This window comes from Ambystoma mexicanum, chromosome 14 (assembly GCF_040938575.1).
Source record: "Ambystoma mexicanum isolate Mex_15411 chromosome 14, UKY_AmexF1_1, whole genome shotgun sequence".
NCBI classification, from domain to species: domain Eukaryota; kingdom Metazoa; phylum Chordata; class Amphibia; order Caudata; family Ambystomatidae; genus Ambystoma; species Ambystoma mexicanum.
In genome coordinates this window covers 393,721,168-393,743,481 of record NC_090940.1, presented here as the reverse complement: position 1 = coordinate 393,743,481, position 22,314 = coordinate 393,721,168, and the positions used below count along the sequence as shown (strand labels likewise).

Below are 22,314 nucleotides of genomic sequence, written 5' to 3'. Positions count from 1 at the left end.
CCACGGGAGAGGCACCTCCCGATAACGCTTTCCCAAAGCGTATCACCACAGCAGCTGCTTTTTCCACGCGCATAGCGAACACCGCGTTACTTGCCAGTTATGCCGATGTACAGTGGAACCTACTGCATGAACCCGCAAAAAACAAATTACTCTCCATTGTGGCCGAGGCAGGACCAGTCAATCAGAACGTGCTGAAAAATACCCTGGATGCTGCGGAGACGGCAGGAAGATCCCTGGCACCCTGCTCAAACGGCATGCTTGGCTCGGAAACTCGGGCTTCAAGCCAGAGACCCAAGCAGCTCTTAATAATAAACCTGTTGAGGATACAAACCTCTTTGGTAAGGCAGTTGATGATGCCCTCGAGACTGCCAAGAAGGAGCACGAGACTCTGAAGTCCCTTCAGCAAAAAACACAACCCTCCCCCCAGAGGTGGGGAGAGGGGGAGCTCCAGTCGGTCCTTTCAGGGTCAATCCTGTTCCACACAATCGGTATAATACGGGAAATACCTGGAACTCGGGACAGGCATCCAGCACCCCCGCCAACTATCCACCCAGAGGACAGTGGCGTGGGAAAGGGAAAGGGAGAGGCAGAGGCCCCAACTCCAGGGGAGCCGCATCCACTGGTCAGAAATTACCTACGGATCCAGGTCCCCTCCCATGTCGCCCCGGTTGAGGGGCGCTTAACATCTTTTCTGTCGGCATGGGAGGGGATAACATCAGACCAGGGGATTCTCAAGACTGTCGCCCACGGGTACTGTGTAGAATTCGCCCAACCACCACAATTCAGACCTCCCAAAGCAAGACTCCTGACACCAGACCATCTGCGGATCCTGATACAAGAGGTGGAAGCACTTCTGGAAAAGGATGCCATAAAAGCAGTCCCTATTCTGCAGGTAAACAGGGGTATTTATTCAGTGTACGTACTTGTACCCAAAAAGGACCTCACCATGCGCCCTGTACTAGACTTGCGCCCAGAGAACAAATTTGTCAAACCCCAAAAGTTTTGTATTTTAACTCTGCAGGAGGTTATCCCACTGTTGAAACAGGGTGATTACCTCGCAACTCTGGACATGAAAGATGCATACTTTCATATTTCAATGTTGCCAGCGCACAGAAAATACCTAAGTGTTACGCTCACCTGGTATCCACGCGGATGCCATCCAGCCGGGTGGTCGTTGGTGCCCTTTTCAATGATTCCCTGGTGCGGTTCTCGGTGGAATTCCTCTTGGAAATGAAGACTATGTTTAGGACTGGACAGCCAAGGTAAGCCTTCCCACCTCCCTTGTGATTTCAGCCCCTCCGGGTTCTCTTGTCACCTTGTTATCGAAGTTGGTGGGATCTCCGTCCTGCTATCTGGGCAGGTGCGTCTTTCCTGGGCGCGTGCGGTCCAGTTACTTCACTGACAGCGGCCCAAGTAATGTCTTTCATGTAGGTCTTATTGCGGTTTATGGAGTTGTTATTCTTGCATGCCTTTTCTCTGTTCGATAATGTCTGTTTATCTCCCTTAGGTGCACGGAGCGTCCGCTTGGCGAACTGGGTAGGCTGGTTCTTGCCGGTAAATGATGGCGCACAATAGCGCTATGATGCGGTAAGTAGGCGCTTTGCGCGGCGATGTCTTGTCTTCACTGACCTGTGTTTTCTCTTTTTTTTGTAGGTCGCGGTGTGCTCCCAGCACGGATGGAGTTCCGGAGCTATACCGGTCGAACAACCACCAGCCAGGTAAGTCTCTAAGCAATTTGTGGTTGAAATGTCTCTACTGCCTTCTTTAATGATGTCTTTCTTCCTTTCTCAGGTCCTTCGATCGGGGTGGCGAATCATCCACACGGAGCTGCCCAGGAGCTGTGAATAGTGAAGGATGGAGATTGCAGGTAAGATTCTGCTGCTAACGATGTTCTTTGTTGTTTTCTGCAGGTCCGGATCTTGCCAGGCTCGTGAGAAGCTGGACACGGTGAGCGTCACGTTGCTAGTAGCAAAGTCCAGGTAAAGGAGTCTGTAGGCCACCACACCCAAAACACTATACCGCATAGCTTGGTTCTAGGAATCAAGCTATGTGGATGCCTCCATGTTGGCTGAAAGTCTGAATAAAGTAGTTCCTTTAGCTGATGTCTTTTCCTGTTTATGAGATGGCGCCAAAGGCGCCAGGACTGGCCCCAAGAGGGCCTGTGAAGCGGATGCCAGGCCTTATTTGCGATCCAAAGTCTGATTCCACCTGGCCAATGGGCTTGCCAGTGGGGATCAGGGCTGAGGGTTGTGACACTAAGGTTCATGATAGAGGACAAGCACTACCAGTTAAAGGTACTCCCCCTTCTGCATTGCCTTGGTGCCAAAGGTGTTTACAAAGGTTCTGGCAGTAGCGGCAGCACACCTGTGCAGACTATCCGTCCCGGTTTACCCTTACCTCGACTGGTTCATAACAGGGGACTCTTAAGTAAAATGCCTATGGAACACTCAGAAGACAATAGACCTCTTGTTCAGTCTGGGATTCTCCATGAACGAGAAGAAATCCAGCTTAGACCCCAGTCAACAGTTTCTGGTGGCTCTAATTTGGATAAAAGATGGCCTAGTTCCCCCCCACCCCTCAACGAGAGGGTTCAAAACATGCTTTTTCAGATCCCTCAGTATGCAGCCAGTCAGGAAGTCGCAAGGCCATGCGACTGCTAGGAATGATGGCGTCATGCATTTTAGTTCCTCATGCGCGGCTGCGCATGCATGCAAGTGACTCAACAGCCAATGGTGTCAGGTCAGCGGACAATGGGAAGATCTGGTAGTTGTCTCGACAGCCCTCGTTCTCTCTCTAGTGGTGGTCGAGGGAAAACCTCTTGAAGAGGAATACCTTCACCACTCCTACAATAGAAGCCACTCTCATGACCGACGCATCTCACACGTGGTGGGAGGGGCTCATCTGCTACAGCAGACAGTGCATGGAGTGTGATCCCCCCACAAGTAGCATCCAACCACACAAACCTGTTAGTTATTGGCAACATTCCAAGCAATGAAGGCCTTTCAGACACAGCTGCAGGGGAAGACCGTTCTGTGACAGCACCACATACATGTATTACCTAAACAGGGGGCACACACTCTCCAGGGCTATCCAAGCTGTCCCAGAACATTTGGATGTGGGCTCTCAAACACAAGATATTCCTGCTGTCCCAACATGTTCCTGGCGAACGCAACCTTCTAGCGGACGTGCTCAGCAGAGATTTCCGACTGCCTTGGAGTACGAATGGCGTCTACACAAAGACATTGTCTCCGTCTTTGCAGAATGGGGCTTCCCAGAGATCGACTTGTTCGCCACTCGTAGAACGCCCAATGCCAAGACTACGCCTCCAGGTATCCCCAGAACCGCTCCAAGGGGAACGGACTCTGGATAGCATGGTCAGGGAAATTTGTTTACGCTTTTCCACCCCGATTCCCGTACTCAACAAGGTTATGCACAAGATGCACCAGAAACCAGTCACCATGAGATTGGTGGTCCCGCCAACCCTGGTTCTCTTATCTGATGGAGATGTCACTCTCCACTCCTATGAAGTTGCCCTGTCCGTACAATATTTTGTCTCAGGACAGAGGGGAAACACTACACCCATCCCCACAAACTTTGAATTTCGTGGCCTTGCTCCTGAGGTCATGGAGTTCGGACACCTTCAACTCCCTCAGAGATGCAAGGACATACTTGGGGAAGCTAGGAAACCCAACACCCGGTATTGCTATTCCAGTAAGTGGAAACACTTTGTCATCTGGTGCAATACCAAAGGCATCGACCCGATTGACTGCTCTCCTACCCACATTGTGTTGTACCTGACTCACTTATTGGACTAAGGACTGGTTTTTAATTCCCTAAAGGTTCACCTAGCTGCTCTCTCAGCCTACACTACGTCAAAACAAAAGATGTTGTGGTGGAAAATACCTGTTATTAAGGCGTTCATGGAAGGGGTTAAAAGAATTCATCCCCCCATTTCAAACCCAGCTCCCGGATGGGACCTAAATGTGGTTTTGACCAGATTTATGGGGCCTCCCTTTGAACCTATGCATAAGGCAAGTCTCAAAGACCTTACTTATAAGACAGCCTTTCTAGTGGCTATCACTTCTATCAGAAGGGTTAGTGAACTACAGGCCCTTTTGGTTCTAGACCCTTTCGTTACAGTCCACAGGGATAATGTGGTTCTGCGCACTCCTCCCCGATTTGCGCTTAAATTCATTTCAAAGTTCCATGTGACCCAATCAATTGAACTACCTACTTTCTTCCAGAATCCCACTAACCTGGCCGAAAGAAGCCTGCACACACTAGATGTGCGCAGGGCAGTCATGTTCTACCTGGGGAAAGAACTAGACCACTGAGGAAGACAAGCCAGTTTTTTGTCTCAGTGGCAGCTGGTAGAGAAGATGATCCCGTCTCTAAGTCAGCTATCTCTAGGTGGATTGTCAAATGCATCACACTATGCTACACTCTTTCTAAGAGAGAACTGCCCTTCAAGCCTAGAGCACTCTACTCGGGGCACTGGGGCTTCCATAGCATTCATTGCAAATGTTCCCCTTCAGTCCATTTGCATAGCAGCAACCTGGAGTTCTGTACACACCTTTACAAAACACTTTTGCCTAGACACTTGTTCTAGATCTTATTTCTCAGGTGGGACAAGCAGTACTAAGACATCTTTTTACTACTGTTCCTTCTCACAACCCACCTCCAACTCTGGGTACTGCTCGCTAGTCTATGCACAGCATGTGATTCTAAGCAGATTAACAAGCATCAGAAGACATGCATTCCTCAATAGCATTTCTGAAGATTGTATCTGCTTAGATTCACATGCGCCCACCCTGCATCCCTGCTCGAGTGGAAGGAACATGGAAGTCTTACTACTTTCTCTCTGTATGTACTCACTCACAAATAGCCTTGGGCTATTTGATGTTACAATGAAAATGGACATACAGTCCATTTTCATTGTCCCTGTACTTTAAAGAGTCTCTTATACCTTCTTCTTACCACCAATAGGCCATCTCATGTTCTGTGTTCAATCCAGTAGAACATGTGTCCAAAATGCAAATCCATTTCGTTTCTATTCTAGGTAGTTCTGTCGCCACCCCTTTCTGGTAGGGCAATTTTTTCCAAGTCCAAGACTTTAATGTCCTTGATGTTGACCTGGGATATGCTCTTGTGTGAAATGTATGGCCATAGGATATCTTGTGTCTCCATTTTTAATTGCTCTTAGGTGTTCCATGATACGATTTTTCATCTCTTATTGTACTACCAACATATTTCTTACCGCAAACAGACATATTGCATAAATGACAAATTTGCTTCGGCAATGATGAATTGTTTGATTTCTTGTGTTTTTCCAGTTGGTAGCTTGACGTGTTTTGTGCCATGTAGCATCTGTGCGCAAATTGTACAATGTCCACATTTGTATCCTGTTGGTGCTGGTAGTTTAAGAAATTCACTGAGATTACTCGTGCTTAGGTTCTTGAGGTGGCTGGGGCTTAGCCTCGGTTTTAGTGTGGGAGCTTTCCTGTATACCATTGATGGTTTTTCTTCTAGGTATTCATGTAATGTCTCATCTGTTAGCAAAAGGTTTCAGTGCTTGTTTAATATTTTTTTCACTATGTAAACTTACTGTATGTAGTGATATGTGTTTTTACACATTTGTTGGTGTTTTTTCTGTTTGTCAGTAAACTTGATCTTGGAATTCTTTCTGCTTTCCTTATGGCTCGATTCAAGGCTTGCTTCTTCTCTGTATCCTCTTTGGATACATTTATCTTTTAGATCCTTTAAGTGTGCTTTATACTTTTCCATACTGCAATTTCGTTTGACTCTTAGTATTTCTCCAAATGGAATGTTTTTGATGGTGCGTTTCACATGGTTGCTTTGTGCATGTAGTTTATTTACTGCCGTAGGTTTGATGTAGAGATCTGTTAGTATTCTTTCTCTATCTGTATACAGTTGTAAGTCCAAAAATTCGATCGTTGAGCTAACTTTCTCTGTAAATTTGATGTTATAATTGTCATTGAGATGTACATCGATATACCTCCCCCAATATACCACATTTTTGTCACTGAATGCTTCGTGTTGCCATGCATGATTTAACTCGAAATGTCCCATAAATAGGTTGGCATATGAGGGTGCAAATTTGGTCACCAGATGTTGTTTGCATCAAAAATGTAAAATGAGCATCAATACAGCAGTTTTGTGTACCACTGAAGTAAGATATAAGTGTAATGCATTGTCTTCTGATGTTTGTTAATCTGCTTAGAATCACATGCTGTGCATAGACTAGCGAGCAGTACCCGGAGTTGGCGGTGGGTTATGAGAAGGAACAGTACAGAAAAGATGTCTTAATACTGCCTGTCCCACCTGGGAGTCAGATATAGAGTGTGCATCTAGACAGTAGTGTTTTGTAAAGGTGTGCACAGAACTCCAGGTAGCCGCTTTGCAGATGGACTCAAGGGGAACATTTGCAATGAACGCTATGGAAGCCCCAGTGCCTCGAGTGGAATGTGCTCTTGGCTTGAAGGGTAGTTCTCTCTTAGCAAGAGTGTAACAGAGAGTGATGCATTGTACAATCCATCTAGATATAGTGGACTTAGAGACTGCATCTCCTTCTCTTCCTGCTGCCACCGAGACAAAGAACTGATTAGTCTTTCTCAGTGATCTGGTTCTTTCCATGTAGAACATGACAGCTCTGCGTACATCTAGTGTATGCAGACTTTTTTCTCCCAAGCTGGAAGGGTTTTGAAAGAACGTTGGTAGTTCTATAGATTGGTTTACATGAAATTTTGAGATGAATTTTGGTGCAAACCTTGGGTGTGCGCGAAGAACCACCTTATCCTTGTGAACTGATACGAAGGGGTCTAGTACAGAAAGAGCCTGTAGTTCACTTACTCTCCTAATGGAGGTGATGGCTATTAGGAAAGCAGTCTTAAGAGTGAGGTATTTAAGAGTTGCCTTGTGCATGGATTCGAAAGGAGTGCCCATGAGTCTAGAAAGTACCACGTTTAAGTCCCATCCGGGAGCTGGGTTAGCTATCGGGGGGTGTATTCTCTTTACCCCTTCCATAAAGGCCTTGATAACTGGTATCTTCCACCACAACACTTTAAGTTGGGAAGTGGTGTATGCAGAAAGTGCCGCTAGGTGGACTTTAATGGAATTAAACACTAGACCTGAATCCAGTAAATGGGTCAAGTACAGAATAATGTTAGTGGCAGAGCAGTCAACCGGGTTGATGTTCTTACTTTTAAATCTTTTCCACTTGCTAGAATAGCAGTGGCGAGTATTAGGTTTTCTGGCTTCCCTGAGGATGTCCATACATCTCTGAGGGAGATGTAAATGTCCAAATTCTATGACCTCAGGAGCCAGGCTGCTAAGTTCATGGTCTGAGGGCATGGATGCAGTGACCTGCCCTTGTCCTGTGACAGCATGTTGTACGGGCAGGGAAGTTTCATTGGGGGAGATAGGGACATCTCCAAGTGAGCGAACCATGGCTGCCGGGCCCACATTGGGGCTGCTAGTATCATGGTAACCTGCTCTTGGTGCATCTTGTGCACCACTTTGTTGAGGAGGGGAGTCGGGGGGGGGGGGTGGGGGGGAAATGCGTAAACAAATTTCCCTGACCATTGAATCAACAGACCGTTCCCCTTGGACTGGTTCTGGGGGTACCTGGAGGCGTAACTTTGGCATTGTGAGTTCTCCAGGGTTGCGAACAGGTCTATTTCCGGGAAACCCCATTGCGTGAAGACGTCTAAGACGATGTCTTCGTGTAATTGCCATTCGTACTCTTTGGGTAGGGCGAAATCTCTGCTTAGTTTGTCTGCTAGCAGATTGAGTTCCCCTGGTACATGTTGTGATAGTTGGAACATGTTGTGTTTGAGAGCCCACTTCCATATATTCTGGGTCAGCTTGGACAGTCCTGGAGAGTGAGTGCCCCCTTGCTTGTTGAGATAGTGCATGGCTGTGGTGCTGTCTGTGAGGACCATCACTGTCTTTCCTTGTAAGTATTCCTGAAAGGCTTTCAGTGCTTTGAACACTGCTAATAGTTCCAGCAGGTTTATATGCTTGGATGCTAAGCTCGGAGTCCACATTCCGTGAGCAGTCTGATGGGATAGGTGAGCCCCCCATCCTGTAAGGGATGCGTCTGTGGTTAGAGTGGCTTCCACTGCGGGTGTGGCAAGTTTTCCCTAATAACAGGTTTTCCTTTGTCCACCACCGTAGCGAGAGAACCAAGGCCTGCGAGACCACCACCAGATCGTCCCATTGTCCGCTGGCCTGACACCACTGGCTGTAGAGCCACTCTTGCATTGGGCGCATGCGCAGGCGCGCGTGAGGTACCAAATAAATACATGATGCCATCATCCCTAGCAAGCGCATTGCTTTGCGTACCGTCACCTCTCGCCCTGCCACATATTGGGGGATCTGAAACAGCATGTTTTGGACCCTCTCGTTGGAGGGGAAGACGAGGCCGTCCTTTGTTCGAATTAGAGCCCCTAGGAATTGTTTGATTTGGCTGGGGTCTAAGCTCGACTTCTTTTCGTTGATGGAGAAGCCCAGTTGGGACAAAAGGTCTACGGTCCTTTGGGTATTGGAGAAGCATGTTTCGTAAGAATCCCCTGCTATGAGCCAGTCGTCGAGGTACGGGTAAACCGGGATGGATAATCTGCGCAGGTGGGCCGCTGCCACTGCCAGTACTTTCGTAAATACCCTTGGTGCAGATGCTATCCCGAAGGGTAGTACTCTGAACTGATAGTGTTTGTTCTCTATCTTGAACCTGAGGTATTTTCTGTGCGCTGGCAACATTAAAATATGAAAGTACGCATCTTTCATGTCTAGTGTTGTCATGTAATCCCCCTGTGATAACAGTGGGATTACTTCCTGCAAAGTCACCATACGAAACTTTTGGGGTTTGACAAAGTTGTTCGCTGGGCGCAGATCTAATACAGGGCGCATGGTTAAGTCCTTTTTGGGTACAAGGAAATACACTGAATAAATACCTTCTGTTACCTGAGATAGGGGGACAGCCTCTATAGCTTCTTTTTTCAGTAGCTCTTCTACTTCTTGAAGAAGAATAGTGAGGTGTTCCGGTGTCATGTGTCGGTTCCGTGGGGGTCTGTATTTCGGGGAACCGTTGAATTCGATGCAGTATCCGTGGGCGATGGTGGATAATACCCAGCGGTCTGACGTTATTCCCTCCCATGCTGAAAGGAACGATGTTAGCCGGCCCCCGACCGGTGATGCATGGGAGGGGACCCGAATCTTTGGGTCATTTGTTGGCATTGGGCGTGGGGCCTTTTGGACAGGAGGCGCCCTCTTCCCTTGCCACAACGTGGGCCTCTTTGACTGAACTGGGTGCTTTGGTTAGAGGGCCAGTTGGTAGCAGAGTAAAATTGTTGTTGGCTTTGCTGCTGGCGTTGGCCACGAAAGGAGCATCTATTGCCATAGCTGCGTCTGTTAGGTGGCCTAGAAATTTGGTCAAGAGTCTTGATGGTATCAAACTCCTTCTTCGCATGTTCTAGGGCCTCATCAACTGCTTTCCCAAACAGATGTGTTTGCTCTATGGGCTTATTTATTAAGGAAGCCTGAGTTTCTGGCTTAAATCCCGAATTGCGCAGCCAGACATGGCGTTTGAGAAGTATTCCCTGAACCAGGGAGCGGCCAGCTGTCTCTGCGGCATCTAAGGAGTTCTTTACGATGCCCTGGTTTACAAGAGTTCCCTCTGATATAGTAGCCAACAGGCGTGAACGCAGGGGTTCTGGTGCGTCCTCTGCTTCGCTGCGCAGCTTGCTCCACTGCATCAGCGTAGCTAGCTAGTAGGGAATTGTTATTCGCGATCCTGGTTGAGAAGGCGGCGGAGGTTGTGATTCTCTTTCCAAGTGCATAGAGCTTCTTGCCCTCTTTGTCAGGTGGTGCCTCACTAGTAGATAGTGGTACCCCCGCTCTCTTTCTTGTGTTAGTCACTACCAGAGAGTCCGGAATAGAATGTCCTCTGATGTACAAAGGGTCAGAAGACGAAGGGCTGAAGAGCTTTTCTATCCGAGGGTTGACCCCTCTGACTAAGGCCGGATTGGAAAGGGAAGGAGTTATTCTTCTCTTTATAGAAGCCAGGAGGGGAATGGACTGGCTGACCGGGGCTTTTTCTTTAATAACTTTTTCTTTAATAACTTTTTCTACAAAGTCTATGTCCGGAAGAGTCTCCCCTGTCTATTTCAAAATGCGCTGCTGCCTTGGGCAATAGTGCATTAAGTGAAGGCTGGTCATCTATGGGGGAGGTGTTCCCAATAGGTGAGTCCTTGGGAGGAGAAGGATGAAAGACATCAGGGTCTGAGTGCACTGATGGGGATTGCCAAGGCTGCACTGATGGGGAGTGCCAGGGCTGTGAGGTAGCTGTATCTTCTTCAAAAGCTCCTGCGCTAGTGTAAGGGTCTTCCTCAAACCTCTCCTCCTCAAGTTCTTCCTCTCCACCTAAACACTCCTCATCTTCCTGGAGGTATTGCTCCTCTTCAGTGAGGTCATATGCATCTGTAGAAGGGGGAAACAGCCTAGGAATCTTGACCCTAGGGTCATCCTGGGTCCATTCTCTTGGTCTTTTGGGTGTGGGTGGGTTTTGGCTACCCAAAAACCTCTCCATCTTTTCCATACAAGAATGGAGTCTTTCCAGGGTCTCATGGGGAACCCCTGAATAGTCTAGAGGGGGGAAATCAGTGTTTTCACCTTCAAAACGCTTCGAACGCTCCCACAACGTCGACGAAAGGTTTCCGTCGCCCTCAGAAAAGCCCTCCGGTAGTTTAGAAGTGCCTTTAGATGGATGGGGCAGTTCCTGGCTACTCGTGTGCTTTTTCGGCATTTCTATTTCCTTGGGTGCGGTATTCGACGTCTGTTTCGTCGTCCGCTTACGTTTGTCCTCGGAAACAATTCTCGCCAGACTCTCGACGACGAGTTCGTCAGTCAAGGGTTCTGGAGTCGGCGTTGCCTGCGTTGCGCGTTGTTTTTCGACGACCGCTCTATGGAGTGTTACGTCGGATGTTTTTGAGGTAGCGCCCGTATTAGATGAAAGCCCAATCGCTGGTCGCGGCTGCGTTTGCGGGTGGGGCTTGAGACCCTTGCGGTCTGAGGTCGACGCCGGAGTGCCCTGCGTCCCCTTCGGCGCTGGTGGATCCTTCGTCCTGGACGAAGAAGAGCCGTGGGTTGTGTGCTTAGGCCTATGGGGTCTGTGTGCGTCCTTGTCGCCGGGGTGTTCATCCCCATAAGCAGGGCGTGAGCCGAGCCCGTCGGGGCCGGGGACGGACGTCGAGGAGCGCGAGCGCTCCTTCTGGGGGTTAATGACTTCCGTAACGGACGTCGAGTTATCACCCTCCTCACTTTCTGTAACGGCGGCGGCGGGTGAGGAAACTGACTTCGACATAGCGTAGTCCGCCCACCTCTTAACTTTCCGTTCTTTAAGAGTTCTTGGTTTCAAGAGCTTACAGGCCGCGCAGCTGTCCTTTATGATCGAGGGGCAAGCAACGATTACAGAGCTTGTTTGTCCTTCCAAGTGTATTTGCCCCTACAGCGTGGGCAAAACTTAAAAGGTGTCCTCTCCATAGCTGAGGCAATAAAAACTGGTGATAACAACCCCAAGGGAAAGATAGGGGAGAAAGAAAGACATTCTCGACGAGAAGGTAAAAGTTCGAAACCCCCACTCTCCCTACTGTATGTTGGCCGGCGAGGCCTGGCCACGTGTTCGGCAGCGCCGAAGGATCTCCTCCGTCAAACTTGCTCGGCGGAGAAACAGCTTCACAGCTAACGTCGAGGGGAGGGATCTTTAACAATAAGTATATATTAAGGACCGAGGTCCGTAGTAATTGTTTAGCAATGTCTCTCTAGGAGCTCCGCGTAAGGCGACCATAAGCTGGGTGGAAAAAACAATCTGAGGGACCTCGACGTGTGAGGGATTGTGGGTACAACGCATGTCACTATAGGGATAGTGTTACAGACACGCCTTGTCGACGTCCCCTTTTCGACTACGAAAAACAAAATGCAATACTCCGCAGTGACCACTGGATGTCGGACCTATGCACAGCATGTGAATCTAAGCAGATACAACCATCAGAAATGCTTTTACGGTAAGTAATGCATTGTCTTACCTACTCGACCTAAAAGAAATGCCCTCGACCCATAGCAATGGGGTGACAAATAATGTAAATGCGCTTTCTGCATAATGGTGCATTTCACCACAAAACCACTTTGTTTGGCACACTGCTGCCAACTAGTGAAACGTCTTTTGACATTAAATGCAAAAGTCAATGTCAATGTTGCAGACAAGTTTTGAACATCACCTGCAAGTGGTACTCGCCATTCATAAAATCTATTGGACTATGTGAGTGGACGTTGCGAGCTCTGGCTGAGTCTATAAATGTAAAACAGCTGCAGGAATGGACACAAATGGATATGATAAAAAGGGTCTGAAACAGTTTGATCCTAGCCATTTCAATCCACTACCGTATGATCTCAAATGTATTGTTCATTGATGTACTGTCCTCACGCATACTGTATTTACCCCAACATTGATTTACCTTATTTGGAGACACATTGCCTGGTAATCAATTTGTTCAGGACTATGAAGATACATGTTGGTTTGTTTTCTAGGAAGTCCTTCAATTTCTCTTATTTTGTATTGCAAAAAATAATTTCGGATTGTCCTAGTAACTTAGTCTCTTATACTTAGCACTTGAACCCTTTAAATTCTGTGATTCATTGACATACAGCATCTTTTGATGTTTAGTTCTGATGTATTCATTGTAAATTATTTCAAATGGGAACACCCTCTTGTTGTGTACATTCTGAAAACAGTTTGGCCAGCTCTCTCCCGCAGATGCTAATATATAATGCAATCATAATCGTAGAGCAAAGTGAGCTCTGGAGGCTAACTACAGTGTGTGGTATTGCAGTAGATGTGCACTGTGGATGGAACTATTGATCATTCTTTTGCGTAAACATCTAGTTAGCCTTGTGTATTCATTATGTAAGAGGAAAGAAAGGTAAGACTACGCAGAGTAGGTGGCAGAGCAGACAGAGAACTGCTCAAACTTGCTGCCCTTTCACGGTAACTGGTATAAAACCGCTCATGCGTCGAGTACCAGTTGCACAGAGGGATGCAACCAGCAGGTTACAGAACTAATTTGCTATTAAAAGCAGTTGGCTGTGTCATCATGTACATTTTCAAGTGTTTACTCATCAATGTGATGCATCTTTCCTAACACAAAAAATCTAGTTGACACTGAGATTTAGATAAACTAACCTAGACTTTACTGTAAACCATGGAGACAATGCAGTGTTTTACAGAGGCAATACTGTAGTTATGCATTATGCAACCACTTAAATTGTAAGGAATGGAATTGCATGCCTGTTTTTGATCCAAATTTAGTTAGCTTAATACATGGGTGCACAACATACGTCCCGCGGGCCAGTTGCGGCCCGCCATGCTCTTTTGTCCAGCCCGCGAGGCACAAAGACTTTCCTAATGGTGGGCGGCCCGCGGCTGCCCTCCATTAGGAAAGTCTGTGTTGTCTTCCGGGCCGGACAAAACACTGGCCCTCATTGGCTCAGCACGGACCACGTCGCTCCTACGAGCCACGTAATGCGTGTGTGCTGCACCAATGGAGGGCCAGCACTGCGGCTGGCGTGGTCCATAAGGCTTGATGCCGGAAGGCATTTCAACCTTGGACCACGCCAGCCGTAGTAAGATTACAGCGTTCCAGTTTACCTGCCTTCCTGCACTTCTCCGGTAAGTGCTCTGTTTGTGTGTCGGGTTTGTTTTGCTTTGTTTGTGTGTGTGTTGATATGCGGGGGTGGGGGGGGGTGTCGGATGTGTATAAATGTTTGTATTTGAATGTATTTTGTGTGTATGTTGAGATGCGGGGGTGGGGGGGTGTCGGATGTGTATGAATGTTTGTATTTGAATGTATTTTGTGTGTATGTTGAGATGCGGGGTGGGGGGTGTGTCGGATGTGTATGGATGTTTGTATTTGAATGTATTTTGTGTGTATGTTGAGATGCGGTGGTGGGGGGGTGCCGGATGTGTATGAATGTTTTGATTTGAATGTTTTTTGTGTGCTGAGTTGGGGGGGTGGGGGTTCGGGTCTGTATGGGTGCATGTTTGTGTGTGCTGAGTTGGGGCGTGGGGGGTTTGGAGTTGGGGGAGGGGGTGGGGAGTTCGGGTCTTTATGGGTGCATGTTTGTGTGTGTGCTGAGTTGGGGGTGGGGGGTTCGGGTCTGTATGGGTGCATATTTGTGTGTGCTGAGTTGGGGGGTGGGGGTTCGGGTCTGTATTGGTGCTGGTTTGTGTGCTGATTTGGGGGGGTGGGGGGTTGGTTGGGGGTGGGGAGGGCCATGGGGTGGGGGGGTTTGGTTGGGGGTGAGGAGGCCATGGGGCATAGTGTTTGGTTGGGGGTTAGGGACATGGGGCATAGTGTTTGGCTTGGGTGTAAGGGGGACATGGGGCATAGTGTTTGGTTGGGGGTGAGGGACATGGGGCATTGTGTTTGGTTGGGGGTGAGGGGGCCATGGGGCATAGTGTTTGGTTGGGTGTAAGGGGGCCATGGGGCATAGTGTTTGGTTGGGGGTGAGGGACATGGGGCATAGTGTTTGGTTGGGTGTAAGGGGTACATGGGGCATTGTGTTTGGTTGGGTGTAAGGGGTACATGGGGCATTGTGTTTGGTTGGGTGTAAAGGGGCCATGGGGCATAGTGTTTGGTTGGGGGTGAGGGGGACATGGGGCATAGTGTTTGGTTGGGGGTGAGGGGGGCATGGGGCATAGTGTTTGGTTGGGGTGAGGGGGACATGGGGCATAGTGTTTGGTTGGGGGTGAGTGACATGGGGCATAGTGTTTGGTTGGGGGTAGTTAATTGAACAGGTGAGATACAATAACTAAATAGAAATAAATTATAACAATGGAAAATGTGTAGTACAAAATGTAAGTTTGAAATGCAAATAAAAATCGTTACCCCTCAAAACATTCTTTTTCCATGTGTTTAGTACAACTTGGGGGTTTAAAAAGCCTCCTGCCACGCCCCGCCTACCGCCCGCCCACATTTACTTTTCGGCCCACTATAGCCCTCATGTAAGGTACTTTCGGCCCTCTGTCAAAATCAGTTGTGCACCCCTGGCTTAATAGTATCAACTAGATTACTACTGTTTTTCAATAGTTTGAAAAAGAAAACAAATCTTGCTTAGCACTCCCATGCAGGCATTTGGCACTAGAGTGAAGGAGATGATTACTATTGAACTTATTAGCCCCTTTGAACTTGCAGTGAGCCGAGAAGAGGGTGGCAAGAACCTTGAGAGCCAGAGAGGAAATCTGGTTGAGCAGGTCCTTCCTTGAACATGGTAACTTAAAGCTGATTTTGGTGCACAAGTGTCAAATTAATTGGCAAACCGACAGAATTGCATAGCAAATTGCTATGCGACACTGCTTATTTTATGCCTTGATTTAGGATTGCACGAGGCAGACCAAGTTCAGCTACACCTATAGGACACATTTTAAGAATGGCACACAGCTATTCTAGGCAGGTAAAACCTAAGTATGTAGTATACTATTACAGGTGCTCTTTCAGTTCAGTGGAGCACAGACTAAGGTAAGCAATAACTCTAACTTAGTGTAGGATGGCACAATGCAGCCAAGGTAAGTGAAATATACAATACAGATTAAGAATTGCACACACCTATTCAATATAAGTAAAACCCAAGGCAACCGTATTCTAGTCGTGCCATACAGTAGGTCCAGGAAAGCGAGGCATTTGGTAAATGTATACACTAATATTCTGAAAGAAATGGATAAGTGAAGCTTTTCTTATCCAGTCCTTCCCTAGTCTATTGCATTAGTTTTCTCAGAGGCAGAAGAGGGACCGTAGTGTTCTAGGTGCCAGCTATAGGCAGTGTGAGAGGTTCAGTTGCAGAAAGTCAGTTCCTGTGGAAGACTGTTTAACCAAGTTAATATTTCACTTTAAAGTTAGTTGGAGTCCAGGGATTTCCTAGAAGGATTCCAGCAGTGGGCCTGGGTGGACTGTATGAGAGAACTCCCAATCAAACACCCCAAAGCGATCCAGAAATCACACAGGCTTAAGCTAAGTAAATACCTCAGCCAACACAGTACCTCAGCACAGAAGTAGTTTGCAGCGGGATAGACTTCAGAATCTGCAGCTGTTGGGTAAGAATTAGAGTCCCAACTGGTGTGGGATTTTACAAGACATATCCCACCTTTTAATATAGGCCTGTATAACACAAGTTGGTAGTGTGACTGAACAGCTAGGCTTATTTTAAGAGGGGTAATGTGAGCTGTAAAATGAAATCAGTAAAAACAGGTATCAACGTAAACACTTACAGTTATAGTATACATATTTATTTACATATACACAAGGATATTTAGACCATCTTTAAAATGCAGTAACTAATTGTAACATGAATCCCAAAGTTAGGATTCAATAAGAGCAATAAAGCAGGTGAGTAAACCTTTTCACATGTTATACCTTTTCCAGCAAATTGAGTAATGTCATTGGAGGTCAGTAATAACACTTATTTGTAATCACCATTGCAATATTGAGTTATAAGGAGGAACAAGTTAGTCAGATCAGAACATACTTTGTGCTTAGAAAAAGTTAGATTCTTCCAGAGGGATGCAGGCAGTCTTTTATACCAGCAATAAGTGTTCAACAATTAAAACCTGTAGGGGAAGAAGCACTGCCAAAGCCAATAGGTTCAGAAGGGGGCCTGGACAGCCAAAGTCAATGGGCTAGTTCAAGGTTCTGATGCTCTTAGAAAATGTTTTTAAATGGTCAGTAGTTAAATCGAAAATCACAGAAGCTCAAGAAGATCCACCTTGAAGAAGCACAAGCTGGAAGGCCAGTGCGGGCGAGTTGAGGTCAACTCAAGAGTGTAAAATGGTACTGCCCCCAAGCTAGGAAGCACCACAATTGGCAAAAGTTAGATGTACCCCCAAACCACCTGTGAACTGAAGAATTTGTTCAGCTGGATGCCTTCCTGTTGCAGTGCAGCAGACCCTCGTTCCTGGCCCTTGGTCGTGGTGACAAAAGGGAGGCCATCTGATGGGCTTCTGCAGCAGCACTTGAGAGGGACTCTGCAGCAGAGGATTCTCCTTGATTTAGCAGCCTTTTGTGGTTTTATAGGCTTTTTATCAGCGCCAAAGAAGGAACAGCTCCGGTTGAAAGCTACTTGGTCCCTCCTTCCTGGACTCTGATGTGGGGACTCTGGATGGAGATTTCCTGCTTCTGTAGGGTCCTCTGGATGCCCACAAAGGTTTGTCCAGATTCGCACTTCCGAAGACAGTGCACTTGATGACGGTCAGTGGTCCCCGGGCATTGGGATTCTGCAGCCTTGGAAAGTCACAGCAAGTAAGCTCCTCTCAAGGCTAATTGGTTCCACCAACCCTAGGGAGGAAGTCGTCCTGTACAGCTGTTTCCAGTCGAAACAAAAACTGGGTAATCTGGGTCAGCACAGCTGCAGGGCTTCACAGGGCACTTTGCGGTCCAGGAGGATGCTGCTGTCTCTTCATATCTTCGTATGATGTTGTTCTCCAGTGGTCGACTACCTCCAGTCCCAAAAACCTCACCTTTTTAAGCAAGTTCCCATTCATTCCCAGCCCTAGGCTGTCAATCACCCAACAGGGACAGAACTAGTTTCACTCGGGCACACCTAGAGTCAAAGGACGGGGAAGTTCCTGGTCCCGCCCTCACTTCCTGCCTTTCCATACACACTGGAGTCTGGTTGGGCTTCAGGGATGAAGCCCGCTAAAGGGAAAATGCACAAAGTACTGAAACCTGATTCAGAGTAAAAGCGCAGAAGGAACTGACGAGAAATGGTGAAAAAAGACTGGGGGCATTTTGGGAAAATGGTCACCCTTGTGTGCTGTACTGCAGCTGAGAAACAGCCTGCAGATACATGGCACAAGTTAGTCAAAAAGAAACCACTGCACCAGCCATTCACATTAGTGTAATAGAATATTACATGAGAAGTGGGATAAGGAGTTACTATGTAACCACCAAGCATTCCACGTAGGGTGGTGTGTGCTGGAACCACAAAAAAAGGTAACTAAAACCAAATGCATCTTAATATTCTTGGGAATAGCAGTTCACCCAAGAAAATGTATTTAAACATCAGTGGCACTGCACAAAAGGTGCTGTGTGTTGCAATGCAAAAAGCAGATGCCTATTGAGTTTACCAGACTCCCTTAAACGGTATCAAACAAAAAAATCGTAGTCAGGAAAAAACACACGAGTGAGAAAGTCTCACTCACTCAGAAGTTAAAATTAAAAAACCCTGAGTCCAGCAAAAGAGCTGAGGGGGTCTCTCTAATGTTAAAGGGAATTGGCACAGAAATGAACATTCTCCCTAACAGCAGCTAAAAACCCAGTTGCTGAATTCCTTGTCATGAAGACTGAAGATGGGACGCTGGAAAGGATTTTGCAGCAGGGATCAACTGAGAAGGCTCCAGGCAAGAGTTTCTTTGTGGCTGGATGCAGGAGAAGACTGAATATCGCTGGTGGGATCTAGTGTCTAATCTGGTCCAGCACTCTGGCGAGGGGGCTTCAAGGACTTAAATCGTGTCTCCGGAGAGCCAGGAAGAGGCTACCAAAGTTTCAGCTCAATTTGAAATACGATGCGCCACATGATGGCTTGAGGTCTCAGGGTGTTGTCATATTGCAGGCCTGCAAGGTCACAGCACATCAGATGGCTAAAAATGCAGGTCGTCTTGAGACTAGTGGATCTCACCAGGCTCTAGGTCATTGTTTTTGGGACCCCCAGGTCGATTGGAATGAAGGGTTACAGCAGACTCTGGTTAGACAGGAAGCTCTCTGGTTGCTGGAAATCACTACAGCTGTCGTTAACCTTCCTCTTCGGTTTCAGCTCCTGGGATAGGTCAGCAGCTTCCTGTTAAATCATCCAAACCTGGAACTACAGCATCTCTCCCTGCATTTTACAGAAAGGGGTGGTCTGGCTGTCCAATCAGGACAGCCATCCCCTTATTGAGGCTGAAATCCTTTCAGGCAAAGTGAAAGACTCCTCCCTCGCTTCCTGCCTTCTCAGACACTGGAGCCTTGGCAGAGAATACAAAGTATTCCTGCCGAAGACAAAACTCCCACTGAGGTCGTTCCTCCATAAATGGCATGGGAAGACTACAAGCAAGCAAGACTGAATTAACAGCCTGCGAGGAAGAACGACTAAAAGTTATAAAGGTAAAACCACTGCCACCAGCCATTCAAGCAAACTTGCAATTGTAACAATATGTTTAGTTGAGTATAAAAGGGGGATACATTGGATCCCCCCAGCAATCCACATAAGGTGGGGGGGTGGGGAGGTGCTGGCTCACTATATAAAATGTAAAGTGGGATGAACATTTTACCACTTGGGAACTGTAGTTCACCCAAGTACATGATAGAAATTAATAGGGGAGCCCATAGGGGCAACGAAGCCTAAGCCCAAAAGTTATAGGAATGTAGAACTTCAGCCATACTCTATGGAGAGACACAAAAAGGTCACCCAGAGTAAAAGATTATGTGAAAGGTGAAAAAGCTTCCCCTTCACCTAGGGACAAGGTAAAGTAGTTACCTAGTCAAAGCTAAATGTTCTGGGGTTGACACAGGTCAGGAATATTTATCATAGATATGAAAATCTTATCTAAATAATCCTACTAGAGTTGCAAACGTGAAATCACGCCCGTCCCGTGGGAACTGATTTCTGTACTTCTGTATATCTGTGCTGGAATATCCATAATTAATAACTGGAAATTGAAGCACCGGTTACCCATTAGAGAGCATCAAATGCTTGTAGTGCACCTGACCCCTTATAACATCTGAAGGTAATTTTTTGTTGCACATATCCCTCATAAATTTCAATTCTGACACGTCTCTGAAAGTAGCGTTTATAAAATTGTGCTGGGCCTGAGACCCACCTCTTGCAAAGGCATACTTGTCCAGCCAATGCAATCAAGGACTCGCTAAGTTATCTTGCACCTTGCAGTAGAACGTTGTTCCGATCCTTGCGTATACCTACTTTTCTCAAGGAAGCCTGGATAACTCCACTATTAAAATAGAAAAGTTTAGATCCTAAATGAGCAAGTATAAGGGTGTGACCATTCTGTGCAATCATTCCATATCATTTCACAATTTCCTCCTAAGAGTAATGCTGCTTGATGGCCTATTAATCTGGGGATCATTCCTACCTGTGCAAGAATAGTTTACTACTTGTATATTCTAGGCTCAGGAGCTTTTGGCTATCAATGGGGGAATACATAGAAATTGGCTGTCAGTTGGTGCACTACATTCTAGGATCCTCCTTTTCATGGAATGAATATGCTGATCCCCAATTGTGCTTTTTAGATAACATGTCCTGTTCATTGTGGATGTTTTCTGCAAACCAGTTCTTTAAAATTCAAGAAAGTGATGTTTTCCAGTTGCGTCTCGTCTACAGGGGAAGGATTAATAGGTCAGTGGCAGCTTCCAAAACTGGAGAGGGTACCTATGCCAGGGAACCAATCTTGCGGGGTGTATTTTTAGAATCTCAAAGGTTTTGCCAATTGGTCCGCTCTTTAAACCTTGATTCCAATGCATTATTGTAGTCTGTAAGCTTTGCATAAAACTAATTTGGTAAAGTCTTTTTTTAATACTTTTTATGAATTGGTAAATGGTGACTTGTTTTTAAGATGCTTGGCTAATTTTTCAAGCTATCCCTCATTAAATGTCGCTGATGTCCCGCCTCAGACCCTTGTCTTGTGGTGGGGCATTGTGTTGAAGAGTTCTCCTTATTTATATGATGCATTAACATTTAAATCTTTTCAATGCAAGCCATGTATAAGGATCTCATTTTTTTCAGGCTTATTCCAACCTTCTACGTGCGAACATGGATGGATTAAAGAAAAAAGACAAGAAGAGCAAAAGCAAGAAAAGTAAAGCAACTCAATAATGCACTGGACTCAGTTTGCATTTTGGAAATGAACTAGAGCAGCCTGCCCAGTTTTTTTTTATTTTTGAGCACAACAGCTCGCTTTTACACCGGTGACCTTAGTCTTCTTTTTGTTTAATGTAGGTTTTCTCAATTTCAGCTGCATCAACTTCCTCAGCAAAGGCTCTAAAACTATTGGTGTTCCTCAAACTCTTAACGGGAAACAATCCTGTTACCGTCATTACTGGGAAATTCAAACAGTTTTGCTGCTGGCCAAAGATTTTTGCTGGGGAAGAAATGTTGTCTTTATTTTTTGTTGCCTGCACATTGGAAGAATTGATGGGATGAAAATCTCAGAAGGCCAGCTCTGTTTTACCCGTTACTCATGTTATTGTTTTTCGAAAATATTTTTCTGAAAAGTATATGGAGCAGCAAGATATTTTTGCCAAGTTTTCGCATTCAAGCACAAAGGTTTTGCTTTCCTTTTTGATGTTTGGTTCTAAATAGTATCAATGATTTGTTGCCATGCAGTTATGTTTTACAAACATTGCAGTCTTTCAGCCATAATGCCTCCCTGCTTTGAAAATACGGATTGATTTGGCCAATATGTTAAGCTTTGGAAATTATTAGGTTTAACATTTTTGAAAGGGTCAAGTTTTCTGTTGTGGGAAAAAATAACTTATGACCAAGTTCGGCTTATTTCTGCATACACACACATCAAGAACTCTTAAGACCTTTCCAACTCGAGTGGCAAGTTGCCATTTCTCTTGTAAATTGGGCATTAAAAACGGTTTGGTTTTCATCCAGATTGTGCATCTGAGACCTTTTTAAGACCTGTTTATTAAAAAATATTTACTAACCTATTTGGAAGAATCTTTTTTTTTTCTCTAAAGTGGCCTTGTGGCAAAGTAGGTTGTACATTATTAACTTTGTAATTGTAATGAATATATGCACAGGAAAATTGTTTGCTTTAGTTTTTTTAATCTGGCACCTTACTTTTGCCTGCTCAATTTCCCAGTGCTGTTATAAATCAAAGGGTTGTTCTGGCAGTACTGCACATATACACCAAGCCTGCCACACCCCCTCGCATGTATAAGCTGCCCCAAAGTACCTGTTTTTTGCTGACTGGTGTGAACTGAAAGCCTGCTTTTGAATGTCTAACCCCTACCTCCAGCCACCCTAATTTGGAGCCAGAGTCTTCATGCTCCTAGAAGTATGCCAGGACCACGCCAGTCGGCGATTAATAAAAAAGGTATTTCTTTCACTTTGTAAAATATTTGTCCTGTTTTCTACATTACTGGCCAAATAAGGACTAGTTTAAAAGTAGACCCTTTTTGCACGTTTCTTCTATACCCTCACTGAGCTTGCCTCATACGTGGCAGTTTGGCACCATAGTGTGAGCCA

At 46.2% G+C, this 22,314-nt stretch overlaps 1 protein-coding gene across 1 annotated transcript in view; it reads left to right on the top strand.

Annotated features, from left to right (window-relative positions):
- The window catches only part of SRP14 (signal recognition particle 14), a 149,984-nt gene extending 128,211 nt beyond the window's left edge, over nucleotides 1-21,773 (top strand). The window contains exon 5 of the mRNA XM_069637514.1: nucleotides 20,842-21,773. Within this exon, the coding sequence (XP_069493615.1) occupies nucleotides 20,842-20,931 (90 nt within the window). The 3' untranslated portion in view covers nucleotides 20,932-21,773. The remainder of the gene's footprint in view (nucleotides 1-20,841) is intronic.
- The last annotated feature ends 541 nt before the right edge of the window (nucleotides 21,774-22,314 follow it).